Source organism: Typopeltis vanoorti, chromosome 23 (genome assembly GCF_054136105.1).
Source record: "Typopeltis vanoorti isolate ZY-2024b chromosome 23, IOZ_Tvanoo_1.0, whole genome shotgun sequence".
Classification (NCBI taxonomy): domain Eukaryota; kingdom Metazoa; phylum Arthropoda; class Arachnida; order Uropygi; family Thelyphonidae; genus Typopeltis; species Typopeltis vanoorti.
In genome coordinates this window covers 47,516,701-47,536,444 of record NC_143571.1, presented here as the reverse complement: position 1 = coordinate 47,536,444, position 19,744 = coordinate 47,516,701, and the positions used below count along the sequence as shown (strand labels likewise).

At 36.7% G+C, this 19,744-nt stretch overlaps 1 protein-coding gene across 1 annotated transcript in view; it reads right to left on the bottom strand.

Annotated features, from left to right (window-relative positions):
- LOC150093820 (Na(+)/citrate cotransporter-like) overlaps positions 1-19,744 on the bottom strand; it is a 221,918-nt gene that overhangs the window by 21,519 nt on the left and 180,655 nt on the right. Inside the window, exon 11 of the mRNA XM_090412651.1 lies at positions 19,362-19,523. Within this exon, the coding sequence (XP_090268777.1) occupies positions 19,362-19,523 (162 nt within the window). The remainder of the gene's footprint in view (positions 1-19,361; positions 19,524-19,744) is intronic.

Here is a 19,744-nt window from a genome sequence, read left to right as displayed (position 1 = left end):
ATAAACATCTTTTTTATAATTTAGTGTTGTAATACCATTAAAATAAGGTATGATTAATATATAGGTGTCCATTTAATCTGAGTGATCCTCTGAGGAAAAAGCAAAATTCCTTCAGTTCAAAAGTACTGTTCAGTTTTGTTTAAATTGAAACAATCTGATGATTTGAGATCTCTGTGAGACCAAGTTATTGAAGACCTGAAGTGGTCTGAAAAAAGTTCCATACATCTTTAAGATGTGATGTCCAGAACATCTTTTCCACTCACAGAGTCACATCCTCAAACCAGGAATGGGTAACTTTCCTATGGGAGGCCAAACATTATATTATAATGTTCATAATAATAATAACAATACTATTTTGTTGTAAGTTTTTTTACTTGGTTGTATTATACATTAAAGATATCAAGGAATTATATACTTGGTTTTAATCCCTTTATCTAAAGAAATAAAACAATATTTTGCATGTGAAATATATTCACGTCTGAGCTATTTGTATATAGAGACTAATGACTTCACATCACTTGCCTTAGTATGTATCCCATAATGCAAAGTACACATACCCTTTCTGATGTGTAAAATGCTATGCATAATGGGAAGGGCCACTACCCAGACCGGTTTTGACCTTTATCTCATCAGTGAGGGTCAAACCCAGAAGTGATACCAAGGTTGAAGTAATGCAGAAGTCATATATATCTCATATACAAGTAGCCAAAAGGTGCTAGACCTTATTAATAAAAATCTCTGGATGAGAGAAAGATGTAAGTTTTTTACCTTGGTTGTATTATACATTAAAGATATCAAGAAATTATATACTTGATTTTAATCCTTTACAAAACAGCGATAACAATAATAATAATTATTAACATTAGACTTCCACAGAGTCATTGGGGAGTGGTCCTGTCACACACAAATCTCGAGTTGTCCTCAAATGCATTCACTATTTCTGCATTTATCAAACTCTCAAGAAATGCATTTTACTCACCAACTATTCTCTGTGCAAAGAAGCTACTCTTCTCCCATGTTCACACTTGCCTTATAAACTTCCAGGGATAGCTTCTTGTTCAATCTCTATCTTCTTCCAGATAGGAAGGAAGATAAGAATAAAAAAAAAATCTCTTTCACATTAATCTGAAATAACTACCTCTTAATAAAGATTTAATGATATGTGCACATAGTAACTGAGAGCAAAATATGTTAGACAGTACTTTATGGAAATTAGTAACAAATATTTTGTACTGAAATTAACAGCCTATTCAACAAGAAATAAACAATTTAGGACACAACAACCCATAACAGCAAATATTGTGAACTAGAAGGGTACATTAAATAGAGTAATTATTTTTAATATTTACATAGGATAAAAGTGGTGTACCTCAGAAGTCTGTTTTAGGGCCATTACTGTTTAACCTGTATATTAATGATATTGGTGAAGATTTGGATGGAGATATTCAGTTGTTTGCAGATGATGCAAAGTTGGGATGAACTATGAAGAGTACAGAAGATGTGGCCTTACAAGAAGGCTTGAATAAATTGCATGATTGGGCATGAGAATGGGGATATGAGTTCAATGTTGCAAAATGTAAGGTTTTAAAATTTTAGAAACAAAGATGGGATGCAGAATTTATGCTTGCTGGAGATATATTGTCAGAGGTGGAGGTAATAAGAGATCTTGGGGTGATAGTGGATAAGTATCTGAAATTTAGGGGACACATTGCCAAAATTGTGAAGACAAAGACTTCTGGGAATGATGCAGAGGACACTGACTTGTAAAAGTAGAACTTCTTGTTCCATTGTATAAGGCTTTGATTAGGCCACACATGGACTACTGTGCCCAAATTTGGTCATCTGGTTTTCAAAAGGACAAAGCGACTGACTAAGGTAGTTTCTGACCTCTGGAATGTTGAATATGAGGAATGCAATTTATAGAGTTTAGTGGATAGGAAGAAGAGGGGAGATATGATAGAGACTTACAAGTTAGTAAGGAGTTGATATAGGATCAATGTTGTAGAGGTTCTAAAGAAAACAGTGAGAAATCAGGGGAAAACCAGAGGTCATCTCTGGAAACTGTATAAAGAGGGTGTGAGCCGGGAAGTGAGAAGCAGGTTTTTTGCATGCAGAGTTGTGAATGATTGGAATGCCTTGCCTGAGAGTGTGGTCTCTGCAGAGAATTTGAGTGTGTTTAAAGCACGGTATGATGAGCTGTGTGTATGATAAAAGGACCTCCTAGATGAGTCTTTGATTCCAATGTGGTCTTGGGTAATAATAATGATAATAATAAAAACTTCCCAACTTTTGTAATAGAGGGGCAGTTTATTTTGATTTAAATTTGGACATTATAATAGGGTGTCTGAACTTTCTTTGAATAGGCATTCATATTTAAAACTGCATTATGAAGAAGCCATTTTAAATAAATTTAAAGTAGTGAAAAATTATTAATTATCTATTTGATATGATCAGTCTAGGTGCAGTGCTCGTTGCTATGGGATAACTATTGTTATATTTCACCTCTTTGAATTTGAGAAGGACAGATGCTGGAAAGTAGCAAATATATGTGTGTGTGTGCGGGCAGAGGACAGACAACAAAAGAATGGGATGGCATGGTATACAAGGAGAGCAATTGAATCTGAGAAAATTTATGAGATGGGTGGTGATGGAGAATAGTCAAGAACAGGTGTTATGGATAGAACTGGTTATAGATCCAGAAATGAATTACTGTGCTGGGAATATCAAAAATAAGAAGGATGAAACTATTGAATTGATTGAATTCATTCATGTGAAAATTGTTAGAATAAGTTGAGATGTGGCTGGATGAAGATGATGTCCTGATAGGAATAGAGTTGAAGGGATATGATGAGGACAGGAAGAGCAAGAAGGAAGAAGGCAGTTGATCGGAGCAGAGCAGAAGAATTATGCTTATGCAAGGATGAAGATGCAAGGAGGAAAGAATGGCAGTGCTTTGAAGTGATATGATGCAAGACTGATGTGGACAGGATAAAATATTTAGTTGGATGTTGCAATAGGTCTGGGAGAGTGTGAAGGGTGGCAACAATAAAATGTATAAGAAAATTAGCCTAGCAAAAAAAAAAAAGAAAAAAGAGTGATCATTATCAGTGATTTTAATGATGGAACAAAGAGAATGAATTTTTCAAGATTTTGAGGAATATTAACATTACATACTGTCTGAGGAATAACCTCAGACAGTATGTAATGGAGTGTATGTGAGGATCAATAACCTCTGTATCATGGAATAATAACCAACTTCTGCATTATTGCAATTATAAATTTGAACATTTATTAAAAAAAAAAAGAAAGAAAGAAAAAGGTGAAAACCTTACTACATGGGGTAAACTTAAATTGCAATGATTGCCTTTCTATTAAAAAAAAAAAAAAATATATATATATATATATCCCAACAGTTTTATCCTAACTATTATGTGATCGCATGTTTAAAAGTATTTCATTTTAACACACAAACATTTCACTGTTCCTTTCCATTCAGGTTTCTATTACTGTTCTTCAAATCACACTAACGATGCTTATTATAATTATTATATTACAGGCTACTCCATGGGATCCTTAGACTCATCAAGGAAGGCCCCAAAATGCCAAGCAATATCCAATATTTGCTCAGTATCTATCATACTTTGCTTTGAACTAGTTCTAACACCCCTGGATCTCCCACAACCAGACCTGTTCTGAAAAATTTCCTCTGTATTAATCTTGTAAAAATCATTCAGTAATTTGTATGTCTCAATCATATCACCCCTTTTCCACCTATAAATCAATTTCTGTAACCCACAAATCTTCAACCTGTTCTTGTAAGGTTCATTCCATAGACCCATTACCATCTTGGTCACTTGCCACCGGATCCCCTCCACCTCTTCTTCATCACCAAGAAACCCAGGTGACCAGAACTGCATGCAGTAGTCAAGATGGGGGTCTTATCAAGGATCAGTAAACAGGAATAATATGCTTGTCTCTGCTCATTAAAGTATTTTTTAGTAACCAAGTAATCTGATGAGCTGCTTTAGCCACTTTCGCTATGTGCCCTCTAAACTTCAACTCCCTATCCACCAACACTCCCAAATCTCTGGCTTCATAAATTTCCTGGAGTACAGTTTCATCAATGTGCTATACAGATCTTTTCATCCCAAAATTTATAACTGTACACTTTGCGACATTAAACTGACATCTATTCTCCTTTGCCCAAACTGCCAGTCTATCAAAATCATCACAAAAATTTTAACATAATCTGTATTAATTATTGTTCTACCCAATTTTGTATCATCAGCAAAAAAATTAACAGTTCCTCTCAGATCCTTTCCTATATCATTAATCTACAAATTAAACAGTAGTGGTCCAAGAACAGAGCCCTGTGACACAGCACTAGTCACAGGCCTTCTTGTGGACTACAAATAAAGTACTCTCTGATAAGTTTCCATCAACCACCCTCTTATCCACCTCACCAACCCTATATCCATCCCTATGTGCTGCAGTTTATCAATTAGAATTCCATGTGGTATCCTGTCAAAGGTTTTTTTGCAAAATCTAGCAATATCACTGTAAACTCATTACCCTCATCCAGCTCAGCTGACACTGTATTATAAAACATGAGCAAGTTACTGAGGCATCACTTAATCCCTTCCAAAACCATGTTGTCTCCCATACAGCATCCCTTTTCCTATCCATTCCTGTATTTTGCTCTTGATCAACTTCTCCAGTACCTTGACAATAACTCCTGATATGCTGATATGCATATCAGGAGTTATTTGTTACATCAGTCTTTGAGTCTCCTATTTTTGCCTCTTTCCACCCACCAGGACTAACCCAGAGTCGTGGTCAAAGGCACCAACAATTCCCTAGCACTCTTAAGTAAAATTCGAGGTGGTAATCCAAAGATGTATTCACATCAAGGCTGTGTAATATGCTATGCACCTCCATTTTATTTACCTCAGTTCCCACATAGTCTTTGCCTCTCTCATTACTGCAATATCTCTACCTGGATGATATACTCTTGCAAAGTGTCCACTTAGTAATTCTACTATTTCGACTGATTCAGTTACCCCTCCTACCATTCTGCCATAAACATTCTTCTTTTTACTTGCAACATATTGAAAGAACTCATATTTATAAATTTAGGGACACAAAAACACATGTGTTGAACAGATTATTTTATTTATTACTAACAAAATAAAACTTGACGTTTCGACCCCTGTATCGAGGTCATCATCAGAAGAATACAAGTGTATAAGGAACCAAGCTACATGCTCATGCCCTGTATACTGTTAAACTAAATCTACGTAGTTAATTAATCCTTTTCCCTAGACTGACCTCTAGTGATAAAAAATAAAAAATAAATAAAATAAATAAATAAATACAACTACAATAAACTGCTAAAGTCCTCATGTATTAATATTCTTCTGGATAGTTCTGATTATATGATTTCTTTCAGTTGTTGTTGGATGTTACAAACACTTCACCAGGTTGTCTTCTTGTAGTGGGATTTTTCTATGGCTAGTTTAGGTTGTTATACAGGTTGTAGATGGGTCATTCCACATTCTTGAAATGGTTAGGCCATCATTTTTGTTGAGATTTGGGTTGTGTTTGAGCATTTCGTATGACTCTTTAAATTTTCTCTCAAACCAGGTTTTGGTGCATTGTAGGGACTTGTTATTTTTCCAATCAATTCTGTGGTATGTTTGGAGTGCGTGGTCAGAAAGGCCGGTTTTTCCAAAATGGAGGATTTAATGTGTCGTTTGTGTTCGTCTTGTCTGATTGGGATAGCTCGCCTTGTTTCCCCTATGTATGGTATGTTACATGTGCATTGTATTTTGTATACCCCTGGGTGGGCTAGGTATGGAAGAGGATCTTTAGAAGAACTGAGTAGGTGTCTTAACTTATTTGGGGGTTTAAAGGTGGTTTTAATGTTGTATTTGTGTAGTGTTCTGTATATTTTTTCAGAAATGCCTCTAACATAAGGAATGGCAATTGCATTCCTGAAATCTTTTTTGTTCTTACTGGTATCTTTATGGAAGATCTTATGAATAGTTTTTTTACTCCTTTAAATCCTCAAATACTCCTTTAGCACTTCCATTGCTATCAACATCCAGCTCCTGCAGTTTCACATGCTATGGCACTAATCCAAGCAATCTTCTAAGTTGTCATACTTACCAGGGATATATGTGTAATTCCACATATATCCCTTCTTAACTGTAAATTCCATACATTTAGTCACCTCCCAGGTCAAGACCACATGATCACTCTAACCAGTTAGCAGCAATGTGGTTATCTTGGCTGTAGACAATTCTGAGATGCAATTACTAGATCTAGCATTCTCAAACCCCTAGTATATTCCATTACATGCTGTCTCAGGTAATTATTCCTTAGTAACTGCATATTCCATTTCCTCTCCTCTTATCAATCAAGCTATGTTCCCTTAGTTGAAATCCCTCATAATTATTACCTGCCTTCCACTCATTGAGCTCATTTGCCAATGCATACTATCCCCATTATCTTTTCTATCTCCTGGTGTATATAAAAGCATCCAACTGTATATTTTGTTCTGCTGGCATCTATCTCACAGCAGATAGCCTCAAATGTGCTATTTTCACTGGCCTGCAGTTGAATTTCTACTCTCTTTGGTTGAGGTTCATTGGCTATCATCAATAACAATCCTCCCCTGTTATTTTCTCTTTATCCTCCCTGAATACACTCTGCTCTTCACATTCTATTCCACTAATTGTATCATCTTCTGTCAGTCATAAGTTTTAAAAGAGGTAAACCGTGAGTAGACATAACTATACATAATAAATAACGGAAAAACTCACGTAGAAATATTATTTAATGGTATAATTTTTGCCTGTGTGTCACAGGCATCTTCAGTACAATTAGGCACAAAAATTAAACACTAACTGACAATTCCAAAAAGCGCCACCTAAGTAGCTGGTGTAAGATAACTAAAAAGGTCAATAACTTTTTATTTTATTATTATTATTATTATTATTTTTTTTTTTTTTTTTTTAGGAAAGTTATTGACCTTTTTAGTTATCTTACACCAGCTACTTAGGTGGCGCTTTTTGGAATTGTCAGTTAGTGTTTAATTTTTGTGCCTAATTGTACTGAAGATGCCTGTGACACACAGGCGAAAATTATACCATTAAATAATATTTCTACGTGAGTTTTTCCGTTATTTATTATGTATAGTTCTGTCAGTCATGTCTCACTAATGACAATAACCTTGAACATAAAGTACAAAAGTGCCTTAGGCCCACTTCTATCCTGATGCTTTATACTAACTTTTATGAGTTGTAAAATGAAATATAAGTTAATGTGATTAATAAATTAGTATTTCATTGTGGCATACATAATATTATGTAATATGAAAGTTCCACAGATATTTACACAATAAAATTCACCAAGGTATTTCATCCTCAGGAGAGTGACATCATGCAGAGTTTGTGTGGAGTGTGAGTGAGCAGAAGGTATATGAGAATTTAGTAAACCTGATGTTAATAAGGTGGCAGGACTTGATGACATATTACTCTTTCCACTTTTTAAAAAATTTTTTTTCTTTAGGGAATATTTCAGTGCATTAATGATAGAGATAAAATACTTGTTTAATAAGAGAATACAGTGAGTCCCAAAGAGGTAGAAAGATGGTAAAATTGTTCTATTTCATCAAGAAGGTGATGACTAAAGTTTTGAATTACAGGCCAATCTGTGTATGGAGATGCACATACAGTGATGCATTTAGATTTTTTTAAGGACTTTAATAGATTACCACATGATGAATTTGGTAATAAAATGGAAACAGATGTGGTTAGATAACAGATTATTGCATTGCAATGCAATAATCTGTACTGTGTACAAGTTATATATTGAGAGCAGTCTCTCAGAAAAGAAAAGTGACTAGATGTGTGACATATGGGTTCTTTTTTTTTTTTTTTTTTTTTTAACAGCTGTTTAACTTGTATGTCAATGATACTGGAAGAAGTTCAAATGGGAATATGCAGTTGTGCAGATGATGAAAATTTACAGAGAACTATGAGAAGCAGAGAAAGATCCTCCTGTAAGGAGGATATTAATGAACTGCAGGAGCAGGCAAGTGGATTTGTTAGTTCAATGTTCCAAAGTGTGAGATTTTGAAATTTAGAACGTAAAGATGGGATGCAGGGTATACAATTGGTGGAGATATCCTACAGGAAGTGGATGACATAAAGGATCTTGGGATTATGGTGGATAAGGACCTAACATTTAGGGGGAAAATTCACAAGAATGCCTCACAGTATAAAAAACACTGAAAGAATGAGGTGACTGATAATAAGGATGTAAGGCAGGATTGTCAAAGTGTTGTGGAGAATGTAGTGGAAACAATGAATGATAGTGCACAAAATATGAATTAGAGTTTGAAGGGAGTGGTTGAAAGTAATAATGTAATAATGTGGATGATGAGATGCTAGCACAGAAAGAAATTGCATGTTGATTAATTTTAACTATTTATTAACTTAATGCTGATATTTCACTGGTATTCTATCCAGCATCTTTAGAGCACAAAAACAGTTTATCACAGTACGTGAGACAACCATAATCTGATATAACAATGGGACTAGTTTGAACAATTGTAACGTACAACACAAAGAATAAAGTCCTAATTAGGCGCCATTTATGTTTAAAAAAAAATACAACAAGAAGACAGGTATTAATTTGGTCTTAAGATGACTGTCTCCCAAATCTTTGGCAAATTTATAGCCATACTTGTTGAGGTTTGGAGTGTGTTTCAAGGCTTCTGTTGATTCCAGGAACAACTTCTGTGACTTATAAAAGCTTCTGTGCAGCACTTTTGTATTTTTCCAATTGATCCTGTGTGTAGGGGTATCTAAAGCATGGTCTGCTAGACCTGACTTGCCATAGCAATAGTGCCAGATGTATTTTTTATGTTCAATGAGGTGGATGTCCACCGTTCTTCCTGTTTGTCTGTAGTAACCTCGACCACATGAACAGGACACTTCATAGACTCCTGGATGTGATAAAGGAGAGATTCTATCCTTGGGTGAATGGATGAGAGTTGCCAATTTCACATAAGGTTTAAATACGGTGCAAAGTTGATGTTTATTAAGAACTCTTGATATCTTTTCAAATGTGCCTTTACCGTATGGGATGGTGACCATTCTGTTATCCCATTCTACCCACTTAAAGATTATTTTAAAAAATCATACCTTAAAAAATTTAGACATAATGATGAATTTTGATATCACCTCACTATTCACAAATGTACCGTTAATTGAAACTCTTGATTTACTAAAGTCACAATTTCCCCCTGATATATTTCCACTATTTAAATTCACAGTACAGGCAGGTTATTTTACATGAAAAGGAAAAATATACAAACAATCAGATGGGACAGCAATGAGCTCCCCCATTTATCCCCCCCATTAGCCAACTCAGGGCCAGTGGAGGTGCCACTACGAGGGGGGGGTGCAGGCGCTTAGATAGAAATTGCATGCGGGCGGCAAAGACCCTAGTGCTGCCATTGAGCCAACTTTTACATGAACACTTGGAAAAGCTAGCTATCAATACAGCCACACTCAAACCAAGGCTTTGGCTGTGTTATGTTGATGATGTACTTGCTATTTGACCACATAGCTCAGACATATTGGATATATTCTTAACACATTTAAATAGTCAACACTCAAAAATCCACTTTACAATGGAACTGGAAGCTAATGACTGTCTGCCCTTCCTGGATACCACTAATCACACATCTTCCAGATGGTCCCTTATCATTCTCAGTTTATAGAAAACCCACACATAAAAGGAAATATTTACACAATCACACCATCTCCCATCTCAACAATATGGTATCCTAAAAACACTAACCCACAGAGCTAGAGCAATTTGTTCCAATGACATTGCTCTCACTGCTGAACTCACACACTTACGTCACACCTTCTTGGCCAATGACTATAATCCCCATAAGATAGACAAAATACTAAATGCTCCCCAGAAATCCCCCCCCCCCCCCACTGTCTACCACAGAAGACGGCCTGGTTGGCTTAGTGGATAGCGTATCCGCATTTCAGCCGAAAGGCTGTGGGTTTAAATCCTGCCATGGGCATGGATGTTTGTGAATGCCTGTGGAAATACTAGTTGTGGTAGGCAGTAGATGGCATTGGCGATTGGAGTTGTAGAGCAGATCACCTCCAGGGAGTCTAAGGACTCATCGAGGGCGGGCACCAATAATAATAATAAAACAGTCACCATCCCATACATTAAAAGCACATCTGAAAGATATCTAGAGTGCTTAATAAACATCAACTACACACCATATTTAAACCTTATGTGAAATTGGAAACTCTCATCCAATCACCCAAGGACAGAATTTCTCCTTTATCACATCGAGGTTTTTTTTATGTTCACTGTGGACATCTGCCTCAGTGAACATAAAAAATACATATGGCACTATCGCTATGCAAGTCAGGTCTAGCAGACCATACTTTAGATACCCCTATACACAGAATTGAATGGAAAGATACAAAAGTTTTGCATAGAAGCTTTTATAAGTCAGAGAGGTTGTTCCTGGAATCAACAGAAGCATCGAAACATTCTCCACACCTCAACAAGTATGGCTGTATAAATTTGCCAAAGAAATTATACTTTGCAATTGTTCAAACTAATCCCATTGTTATAATGGATTGTGGTTGTCTCACGTACTGTGACAAACCATTTTTGTGCTCTGAAGATGCGGGATAGAATACCAGTGAAATATCATCAATAAGCAATAAGTTACTAGCAATGAATGATAGTGCACAAAATATGAATTAGAGTTTGAAGGGAGTATTTGAAAGTAATAATGTGAATGATGAGATGCTAGCAAAAAAAGAAATTGCATGTTGATTAATTTTAACAGTATAGATGAGAACACAGACTGATAAGAAGAAAATAACTATTTATTAACTTATTGCTGATATTTCACTGGTATTCTATCCAGCATCTTAAGAGCACAAAAACAGTTTGTCAGAGTATGTGAGACAACCACAATCTGGTATAACAATAGGATTAGTTTGAGCAATTGCAAAGTACAACACAAAGACTAAAGTCCTAATTAGGCAGCATGTATGTTGGAAAAAAAAAACAGAGAGAAAGCAGGCATTAATTTTCTCTTAAGATGACTGTCTCCCAAATCTTTGGCAAATTTATACAGCCATATCTCAACAGTATAACACTTTGACAATCCTGCCTTACATCCTTATTATCAGTCACATCATTCTTTCAGTGTTGTTTATACTGTGAAGCATTCTTGTGAATTTTCCCCTAAATTTTAGGTCCTTATCCATCATCATCCCAAGATCCTTTATGTCATCTACTTCCTGTAGGATATCTCCACAAATTGTATGTCTGTGCAGTTATGCGCTTCGCAACCATGTCTGGAGAAGGAGTGTCCTAGGTTCGATTTCCGTCGACAACCTGAGGAGCTTAAGGATCTTCCTCAGCCATAGCCAAGTTAGCCAGTCCTGGGCATGGACAGCAGGGTTTCCCCCCCATTTTATCTGGGGTTTTTCATCCCGCAGGCAAACTGGTCCCATGAACACACATGGATACAGTCAGGAATACTTAAGACAGTTCCTCCAGCCATAGGTCTGAATTGTCAGCTATGCCAGTCCCAAGCTCGGATAAAAATAGGGGAATTGAGGTGGTGCCATACCACCCCATAACAGGGGCTCATAGCCATTGAATCACCATACGAAATGAATGAATGAACCAATTGTATACCCTGAATCCCATCTTCACATTCTAAATTTCAAAATCTCACACTTTGGAACATTGAACTGACAAATGCACTTGCCTGCTACTACAGTCCATTAATATCCTCCTTACAGGAGGATCTTTCTCTGCCACAAATTCCTCCCTCTTTAAAGAAATTTCAATGCCACAAATTCCTTCCCTTTAAATAAAGAGGAGGAATTTGTGGCATTGATCAGTCAACTTTGCCAAAAAAATTATCAGCATCGGTGAGACCTAGTTAAAAGAAAATGATATAGTGATTAATGAAATAAAGAGCTAAAAGGCTTCCCTTTGGCAATGTAAAAATTATTTAAATTAAGGGGATATTTAATCCCACATTATTTCAATGCCGAATAAGAAACTCTAAGATAGAAATCAAAGAGTTTCATGGTGAATATAGCAAGCTATAAAGTTCAGTGAGTCCATGCGTAACCAAATACCTGGGTGGTACAATACTGGGCAATTCGTGGTAAAGGTGGCTAAAGCTACAATCACTGTTCTTAGTATTAGCCCCAATGTAAAACTCATCCCCTAGGAGATGTATGTTGTTTTACATTAAGGGAGATAGGTCACTACCCAGACTGGTTTCAACCTTTATTGAGGTCTCATCAGTGAGTTGGTAGACCAAAAAATACCAAAGATTGTAGCAATAATAGCTTTAGTACTTTACATTACGAGTTGTCAAAGAGGTGCACAAATAAATTAATGAAATAAAGAGCCAAAAGGCTTCACTTTGGCGATGTAAAAATTATTTAAATTAAGGGGATATTTAATCCGACATTGTTTTGGTCTACCAACTCACTGATCAGACCTCGATAAAGGTTGAAACCGGTCTGAGTAGTGACCTATCTCCCTTAATGTAAAACAACATACATCTCCTAGGGGATGAGTTTAACATTAGGGCTAATACTAAGAACAGTGATTGTAGCTTTAGTCACCTTTACCACGAGTTGCCCGGTATTGTACCACTCAGGTATTTGCTTACGCTTGGACTCTCCGAACTTTATAGCTTGCTATATTCGGCGTGAAACTCTTTGATTTCTATCTTAGAGTTTCTTATTCGGCTTTGAAATAATGTGGGATTAAATATCCCCTTAATTTAAATAATATGATATAGTGATAGAATATAAGGGGTACTATATTTTCAGGGAGAACAGAGGAAACAGGGTGGGAAAAGGATGATTATTGATGAAAACTGAATAACTGCAACCAACAAAAATAGAAGTTGAGGATTTTGCAGTAATCAACAATATGTTCCAATCTGAGATATTCCCCTTCATGACTGAGAATTCCACATATTCAGCAACTTTCCAGAAACAAATCTGTATGGTCACTTTTCTCAGTATCCCTAGTATCTGATACTTCAGGTATTTGTGCACATGAATTTCAGCATTCCCTTGGGCTCACAATTACTGTTGCATAAAGTATTTACTAATCCATTTACTAATTCAAAACCTTAGAAACTGTACTGAGCATTTCATAATAATTTCCTTTCCTTCATGCTTACACCGTGATCAGAATACATCATGCAAATTTTGTAAACAACATGTTTACAAAAAAAATAAATTAATAAATAAAATTGGAGGATGACATTGATTGGAGAAAATGGTATAAAGACAGATGTTGCAGAATGGGTGGTGGAGATACTTAATGAGCAGTTCATAAAGGTCTTTCAATCTTGTGAATGTCACTTCATGGAGAGATTGAGAGCAGTTGATGATGGGGAGGAGAGACTGACTGTAAGTGAGCAAGAGGTGTATGGGGAGTTGAGTAAACTAGATGTTAATAAGGCTGTGGGACTTGATAATATATCACCAAGTATTTTGAAGGAATGTGTCAAGGAATTGACACCTGCCTTGACATATTTTTTTAATACGAGTCTTGCACTGGGTCAAGTTCCTAAGGAGTGGAAGGAGGGCAAGATTGTGCCACTTCATAAAGGAGGTGATCGAACTCAAGCATCAAACTATAGGCCTATCTGTGTCGTGGTTAAGTTGTTGTTAACCAGGTGTTGTGGTTAAGTTGTTGGAGAAGCTTGTGAGAACTAGGATCCAGAGTTGGGTTGACAACAATGGTATTATCTTTGATGGACAGCATGGATTTGCTAAAGGAAGGTCATGTATTAGTAATCTACTTACTTATTACAATAAAGTAACTGCTTCCTTGGACAGAGGAGAAGGATACACAGTAATATACTTAGATTTCACAAAGGCTTTTGATAGAGTACCTCATGATAAGTTGACGGTCAAACTAGAGCAGATGGGCTTGGATATTAGACTAGTGCATTGGATTGGAGACTGGCTATCTGATAGGTATCAACAAGTTGTGTATGGGGAAGTGATATTCAGGAAAAGGAAAGTCACTAGTGGAGTGCCTCAGGGGTCTGTTTTAGGGCCATTACTGTTTAACTTGCATATTAATGATATTGGTGAAGATTTGGATGGAGATATTCAGTTGTTTGCAGATGATGCGAAGTTGGGACGAACCATCAAGAGTAGTGAAGATGTTGTGGCCTTACAGGAAGACTTGAATAAATTGAGTGATTGGGGCACGGAAATGGGGATGTGAGTTCAATGTTGCAAAATGTAAGGTTTTAAAATTTGGAAAACAAAGATGGGATGCAGAATTTACACTTGGTGAGGATATATTGTTGGAGGTGAGGAAATAAGAGTTCTGGGGGTGATGAAGAGTAGTAAAGATGTTGTGGCCTTACAGGAAGACTTGAATAAATTGAGTGATTGGGCACGGAAATGGGGATGCGAGTTCAATGTTGCAAAATGTAAGGTTTTAAAATTTGGAAGATGGGATGCAGAATTTATACTTGGTGAGGATATAAGTGGAGGAAATAAGAGGTCTGGGGGTGATAGTGGATAAGAATCTGAAATTTAGGGGACACATAGCCAAAATTGAATTGTGAAGACAAGACAAAGGCTTCTGGGAATGATGCGGAGGACACTGATGTGTAGAAGTAGGGAGATTCTTGTTTGTTGTATAAGGCTTTGATTAGGCCACACTTGGACTATTGTGCCCAGATTTGGTCACCTGGTTTTCAGAAGGATGCAGAGATGTGGGAAAGGATCCAAAGGCGACTGACTAAGGTAGTTTCTGATCTCTGGAATGTCAAGTATGAGGAAAGATTGAGAAGATGTAATCTGCAGAGTCTGGTGAACAGGAGGAAGTAGAGACCTACAAGTTGGTAAGGGGTTGTTATAGGATTAATGCTGGAGAAGTTCTACATAAAATAGTGGGAGATAGGGAGAGGTCATTCCTGGAAATTGTATAAAGAGGGTGTGAGTAGGGTAGTGAAAGGCAGGTTTTTTTCGTGCAGAGTTGTGAATGATTGAAATGCCTTGCCTGAGAGTGTGGCGTCTGCAAGGAGTTTGAGTGTGTTTAAGACACGATATGATAAGCTGTGTGTGTGATAAAAGGACCTCCGAGATGAGTCTTTGACTCCATGAGGTCTTGGGGTAATAATAATAATAATAAAATAAAAAAATTACTTATATAAGTATACATATAAATTACAGCCAACTGGTATGGATAGTGGCCAATAAAAGCTGAAAAATCTGGCGAGTTTTCCAGCCAAGGAATTACATTGGTTTGCCTTTTTTTGAGCCATCTAGTAGTGGTCTTGGAAGTGTGACAAGTTGCTGAATCTTACTGAAAAAAGAAATTATCATCACATAAATCTTCTGATGCCAGTAAAATAAAGTGCTCAAGAATTTATTGGTACACTTTGGAGGTGCAGGAGAAGCTACATATGGTGTTTATAGACCTGGAAAAGGCATACGACAGAGTGGCCAGACAGAAGGTATGGAGGGTGTATGAGGAAGAAAGGGTGTCGGAAAAGTACGTGAGGTTGGTGAAGGAGATGTATGAGGGGGCAAAAACTCAGGTCAAGTCTAGCATCGGCATGACAGAGGGGTTCCCCATTGTCGTAGGGCTCCATCAGGGATCAGCTCTGAGCCGCTACCTCTTTGATCTGATCATGGATGTACTAGTGGAGGACGTCAAGAAGGAGGCGCCATGGAGCATGATGTTTGCCGATGATATTGTTCTCTGCGAATCATCCCGAGAGAAGCTTGAAAAGAACCTGGAAGAGTGGAGAAAGGTATTGGAGGAGAGAAGCATGAAAATTAACAGGGTAAAGACTGAATATATCAACGGGGAGTGATGAGGATATGATCATATGGCTCCAGGGTGAAAGGTTAACTTCAGGGAAGAAACTCAAGTACCTCGGGTTGGTCGTTGAGAGGAATGGTGACCTGGATGAGGAAATACAGCACCGAATAACATGCGGCTGGATGAACTGGAAGAAGATGAGTGGGGTCCTGTGCGACAAGAGAGTGAGTTGCAAGATGAAAGGAAAGCTGTATAAGATGATGGTGAGGCCGGCGATGCTCCATGGCGTGGAGACATGGCCTATAACAAAGGCACAGGAGAGGAAGATGGAGGTGGCGGAGATGCGAATGCAGATATTGAGATGGATGAGTGGTGTGACAAAGAAGGATAGGATAAGAAATGACTACATCAGAGGGACGATCAAGGTGGGACCGATCGGTAAGAAGGTACAAGAAAGCAGGCTGAGGTGGTTCGGTCATGTAGAGAGAAGGAGTGAGGAGTATGTTGGTAAACGAGTGGAGCATATGGAGGTGGAGAGAAGGAGGAAAAGAGGCAGGTCCAAACTCAGATGGAGGGATAAGGTGGCAGATCTTAGGGAGAAAGGATGGAGTCAGGAAGATGCCCTGGACCAGAGAATCTGGAAGAAGATTAAAGAAGAGAACGCCGACCCCGTTTAACCTGGGATAAGGCATAGTGAAAGAAGAAGAAGAAGACACAGCCTACCTGGACTCTCTGCAGTCATACAAGCCATTACCATGACAGAGGTTGCAAATTTCACTGAACTTTCATGCATTCTTTATCAAATGCTTTTTGCTTAAGACACCAAACACGTATCCGTTGATGACCATGCACACTAAACATACTTTCATCATTAAAATGTACCTTTTTCGAGTCCTCTTGACCCCACAACAGTCTTTGCTTACACCATCGCATTCTAGATACCTTTTGCTTGGCGCACAGCTTCACTTAGGCACACGTGAATTAAAACCCAATTTGTGATGTCATCTCAATGTCATAGATTTAAGACACATTCAAACCTAGTTCTTTCCATTTCCTATGAAAATACTTTACACTTCAGAAGCGGTTTTTCTTCACAATATTCTTCAATCTCCTCTCATCTCTTGATGTTATTATTACCTTTCGACCGCAATTGCAGCGATTATTTTGCAAACTCCAGTAATTAGAATACTGTCTCAATACTCTATTCATGTTGCTTCAGAACATTTCAATTCCTTACCTATAAACTGATGAGGCTGGCCTTCTTTATGTAAACATACCATATGACCATACGAAACTTCTTAGCTTTCAATATGTCGCTCATTTAACCCATTTTTAGCAAATGATTAACTGAAATCCACATGCAAACAATTTCTCACACACGAGTCAGTCCATTAGTTACTGAAATATATGCTATTTCTATGCTCTCCTCAAACCAATCAGAAAATTTTGGAATATTCTAATATTTTGAAACCATGTTAAAATTATTCTAATTTTGTAAATGTTTTCAAATAACATTTACAAAATTATAAAATTTTGTAAATGTTATTTGTAAATTATAAAATTACAAAATTACAAAATTTTTCTTATAATTTATATTAAATTTTTATGTGTTTACATGGTTATACAATCTACAAAGTGTGCAGATTTAGATGATGCTAATTCATATTTGGTAATAGTTATTTTCTATGCAATAAATTACAATTGGAAATCATTCAACACGTTTTCTTTAATTATTCCAATTTTTTGATTTGGAGGTGTAGATGAAGCTAGAGATTTAGGGGTGGTGGTAGACAAAGAGTTAAAGTTTAGAGGATATATTGCTAAGGTAGCCCGTAAGATTACTTGGCTATTGAAGAACACATTAACAAGTAGATATAAGGAAGTTGTTATTCCTCTTTATAAAGCCTTGATATACACCCACATCTGTATTATTGTGCTCAAGTCTGGTCCCGTGGGTTTCTTGGGAATGAGAAAGTGGTGGAGAGAATTCAGAGGCAAGTGACCAAAATGGTGAGTGGCCTGTGGAATGTTCCCTATGAGAATAAATTGATGGTGTGTGGATTGCAGAAGTCTGTTGATAGGAGAAAAAGAGGGGATATGATAGAAACATTTAAATTGCTTAAAAGGTTTTATAGGTTGATGCAGGGAATATGTTTCAGCACTGGGGGGGGCAGAACAAGGGGGGTTTCCCCTGGAAGTTGAATAAAGATGTGGTCAGTAGGGATGTTAGGACTAGATTTTTTGCTTCGAGAGTTGTGAATGAATGGAATGGATTGCCACAGTCAGTTGCGAATGCTTTGTCTTTTAATGGATTCAAGGAGAAGTATGATAGATCACGTGGATAGATTGGGTCCCCCGTGATGAGTCTTTGGACTCCATGGAGGTGCCTGTATAATGATAATAATATCTGTATTTTCCCCTAATTTTGCACTTTCAACCTTTCACTGAATCACACTTTCTCGAAACATACCAACTCCAAAACTATTCAAATGCAGTCCATCTAGCATATCCTCAATAAAGGTGGAAACTGGTCTTGGTAGTGACCCTTCCCATAATGCATAGCAACATACATGTCCACAAGGAGATGGATGTGCTTTGCATTATACGGTAGCTTTAATTATGTGAAACTTTGTCCACCTCCATTATTACGAGTTGCCCCAGTCCTGAAGATACTTCAGGTGCAAACTTTGTTTGCTTACACTTGGATAAAGGATTAAACTAAATATATAATTTCTAGCATATACAAGTTCTTTTATCTATTAAATTCACTCCATACCTCCATAAACTGCACATTCCACATAATAGCCTTTCTTCTCAATTCATTCCTATGATACCATGGTAGCACACTCACAATCTTTACTCTCTTTCACTCTTCTTTTTTGCTTCTCTCGGCAACTCTTTCATTTCTTCTCTCATTGCACATTTCTCACTTTTTAAATCATGTGTACCAAAATTATCAATTCTTTTACATTTCTTCTCTTCTCTTCCCTGCATACTAACAGCTTTATTGACATCCTTAATTTTTGCCTGCAGGAAACATTCTTTTGTTCTATTCTCATTGAGCATACCTCTAATTATAGAATATTTATACAATAATCTTTCCTTTCTCTCAGTTTCTTGTTCTACTAATATGATTCCTGAACTTAAATCTGCTTTCAACCAAACTACCCAAATCTTTTTCAAATGCTTGTCCATTCTGCTCATATTCATCTACTATTACCTTTTTACTAAATTGAATATATAGTTGCATTTGTGCACATTAAATTTTAAACCTCATTTCCCATTCAGAATCTTAAAATTCTGAAAAAATTGTAAGATTGTCCTGTAAAAAATTTAGGTTAATCCAAACAATTGACTACTCTCTCTCCAACTTTACATTATCAGCATAGAGAGAAATTTTACTCTTAATATTTGAATCTAAATCATTTATGAACCATTATCATTTATTCAATGTTACTTACCAAATGACCAATTATTGGAAATACTATTGTAGCCACAGCAATATTTCCTGCTAATTCTATTAAGATTAAAACAAACGTGGACACAACTGCAGACAGTGCCACTGGAGGAACCTTTTCCAGATAAGCAAGTTTAGTTCCAATCCAAGAAGCAAATCCAGATAGCTAAAAAAAAATTGAGACTGCAATTTTTTTTTTTTGCAAAATTTTGCAAAATAAAGTATACATTTTTTCTATAATATGAAGTGATTAAATATATACAGGGATCCCTCGATTAATGTGGTTAATTAATCTCTTGATGTTACTGTGTATATCAAAATCGCATTAATCAAATCTCATAATCAATGGTAAAAATTACAATTCGTCCATGTTCGATTACTGTATTA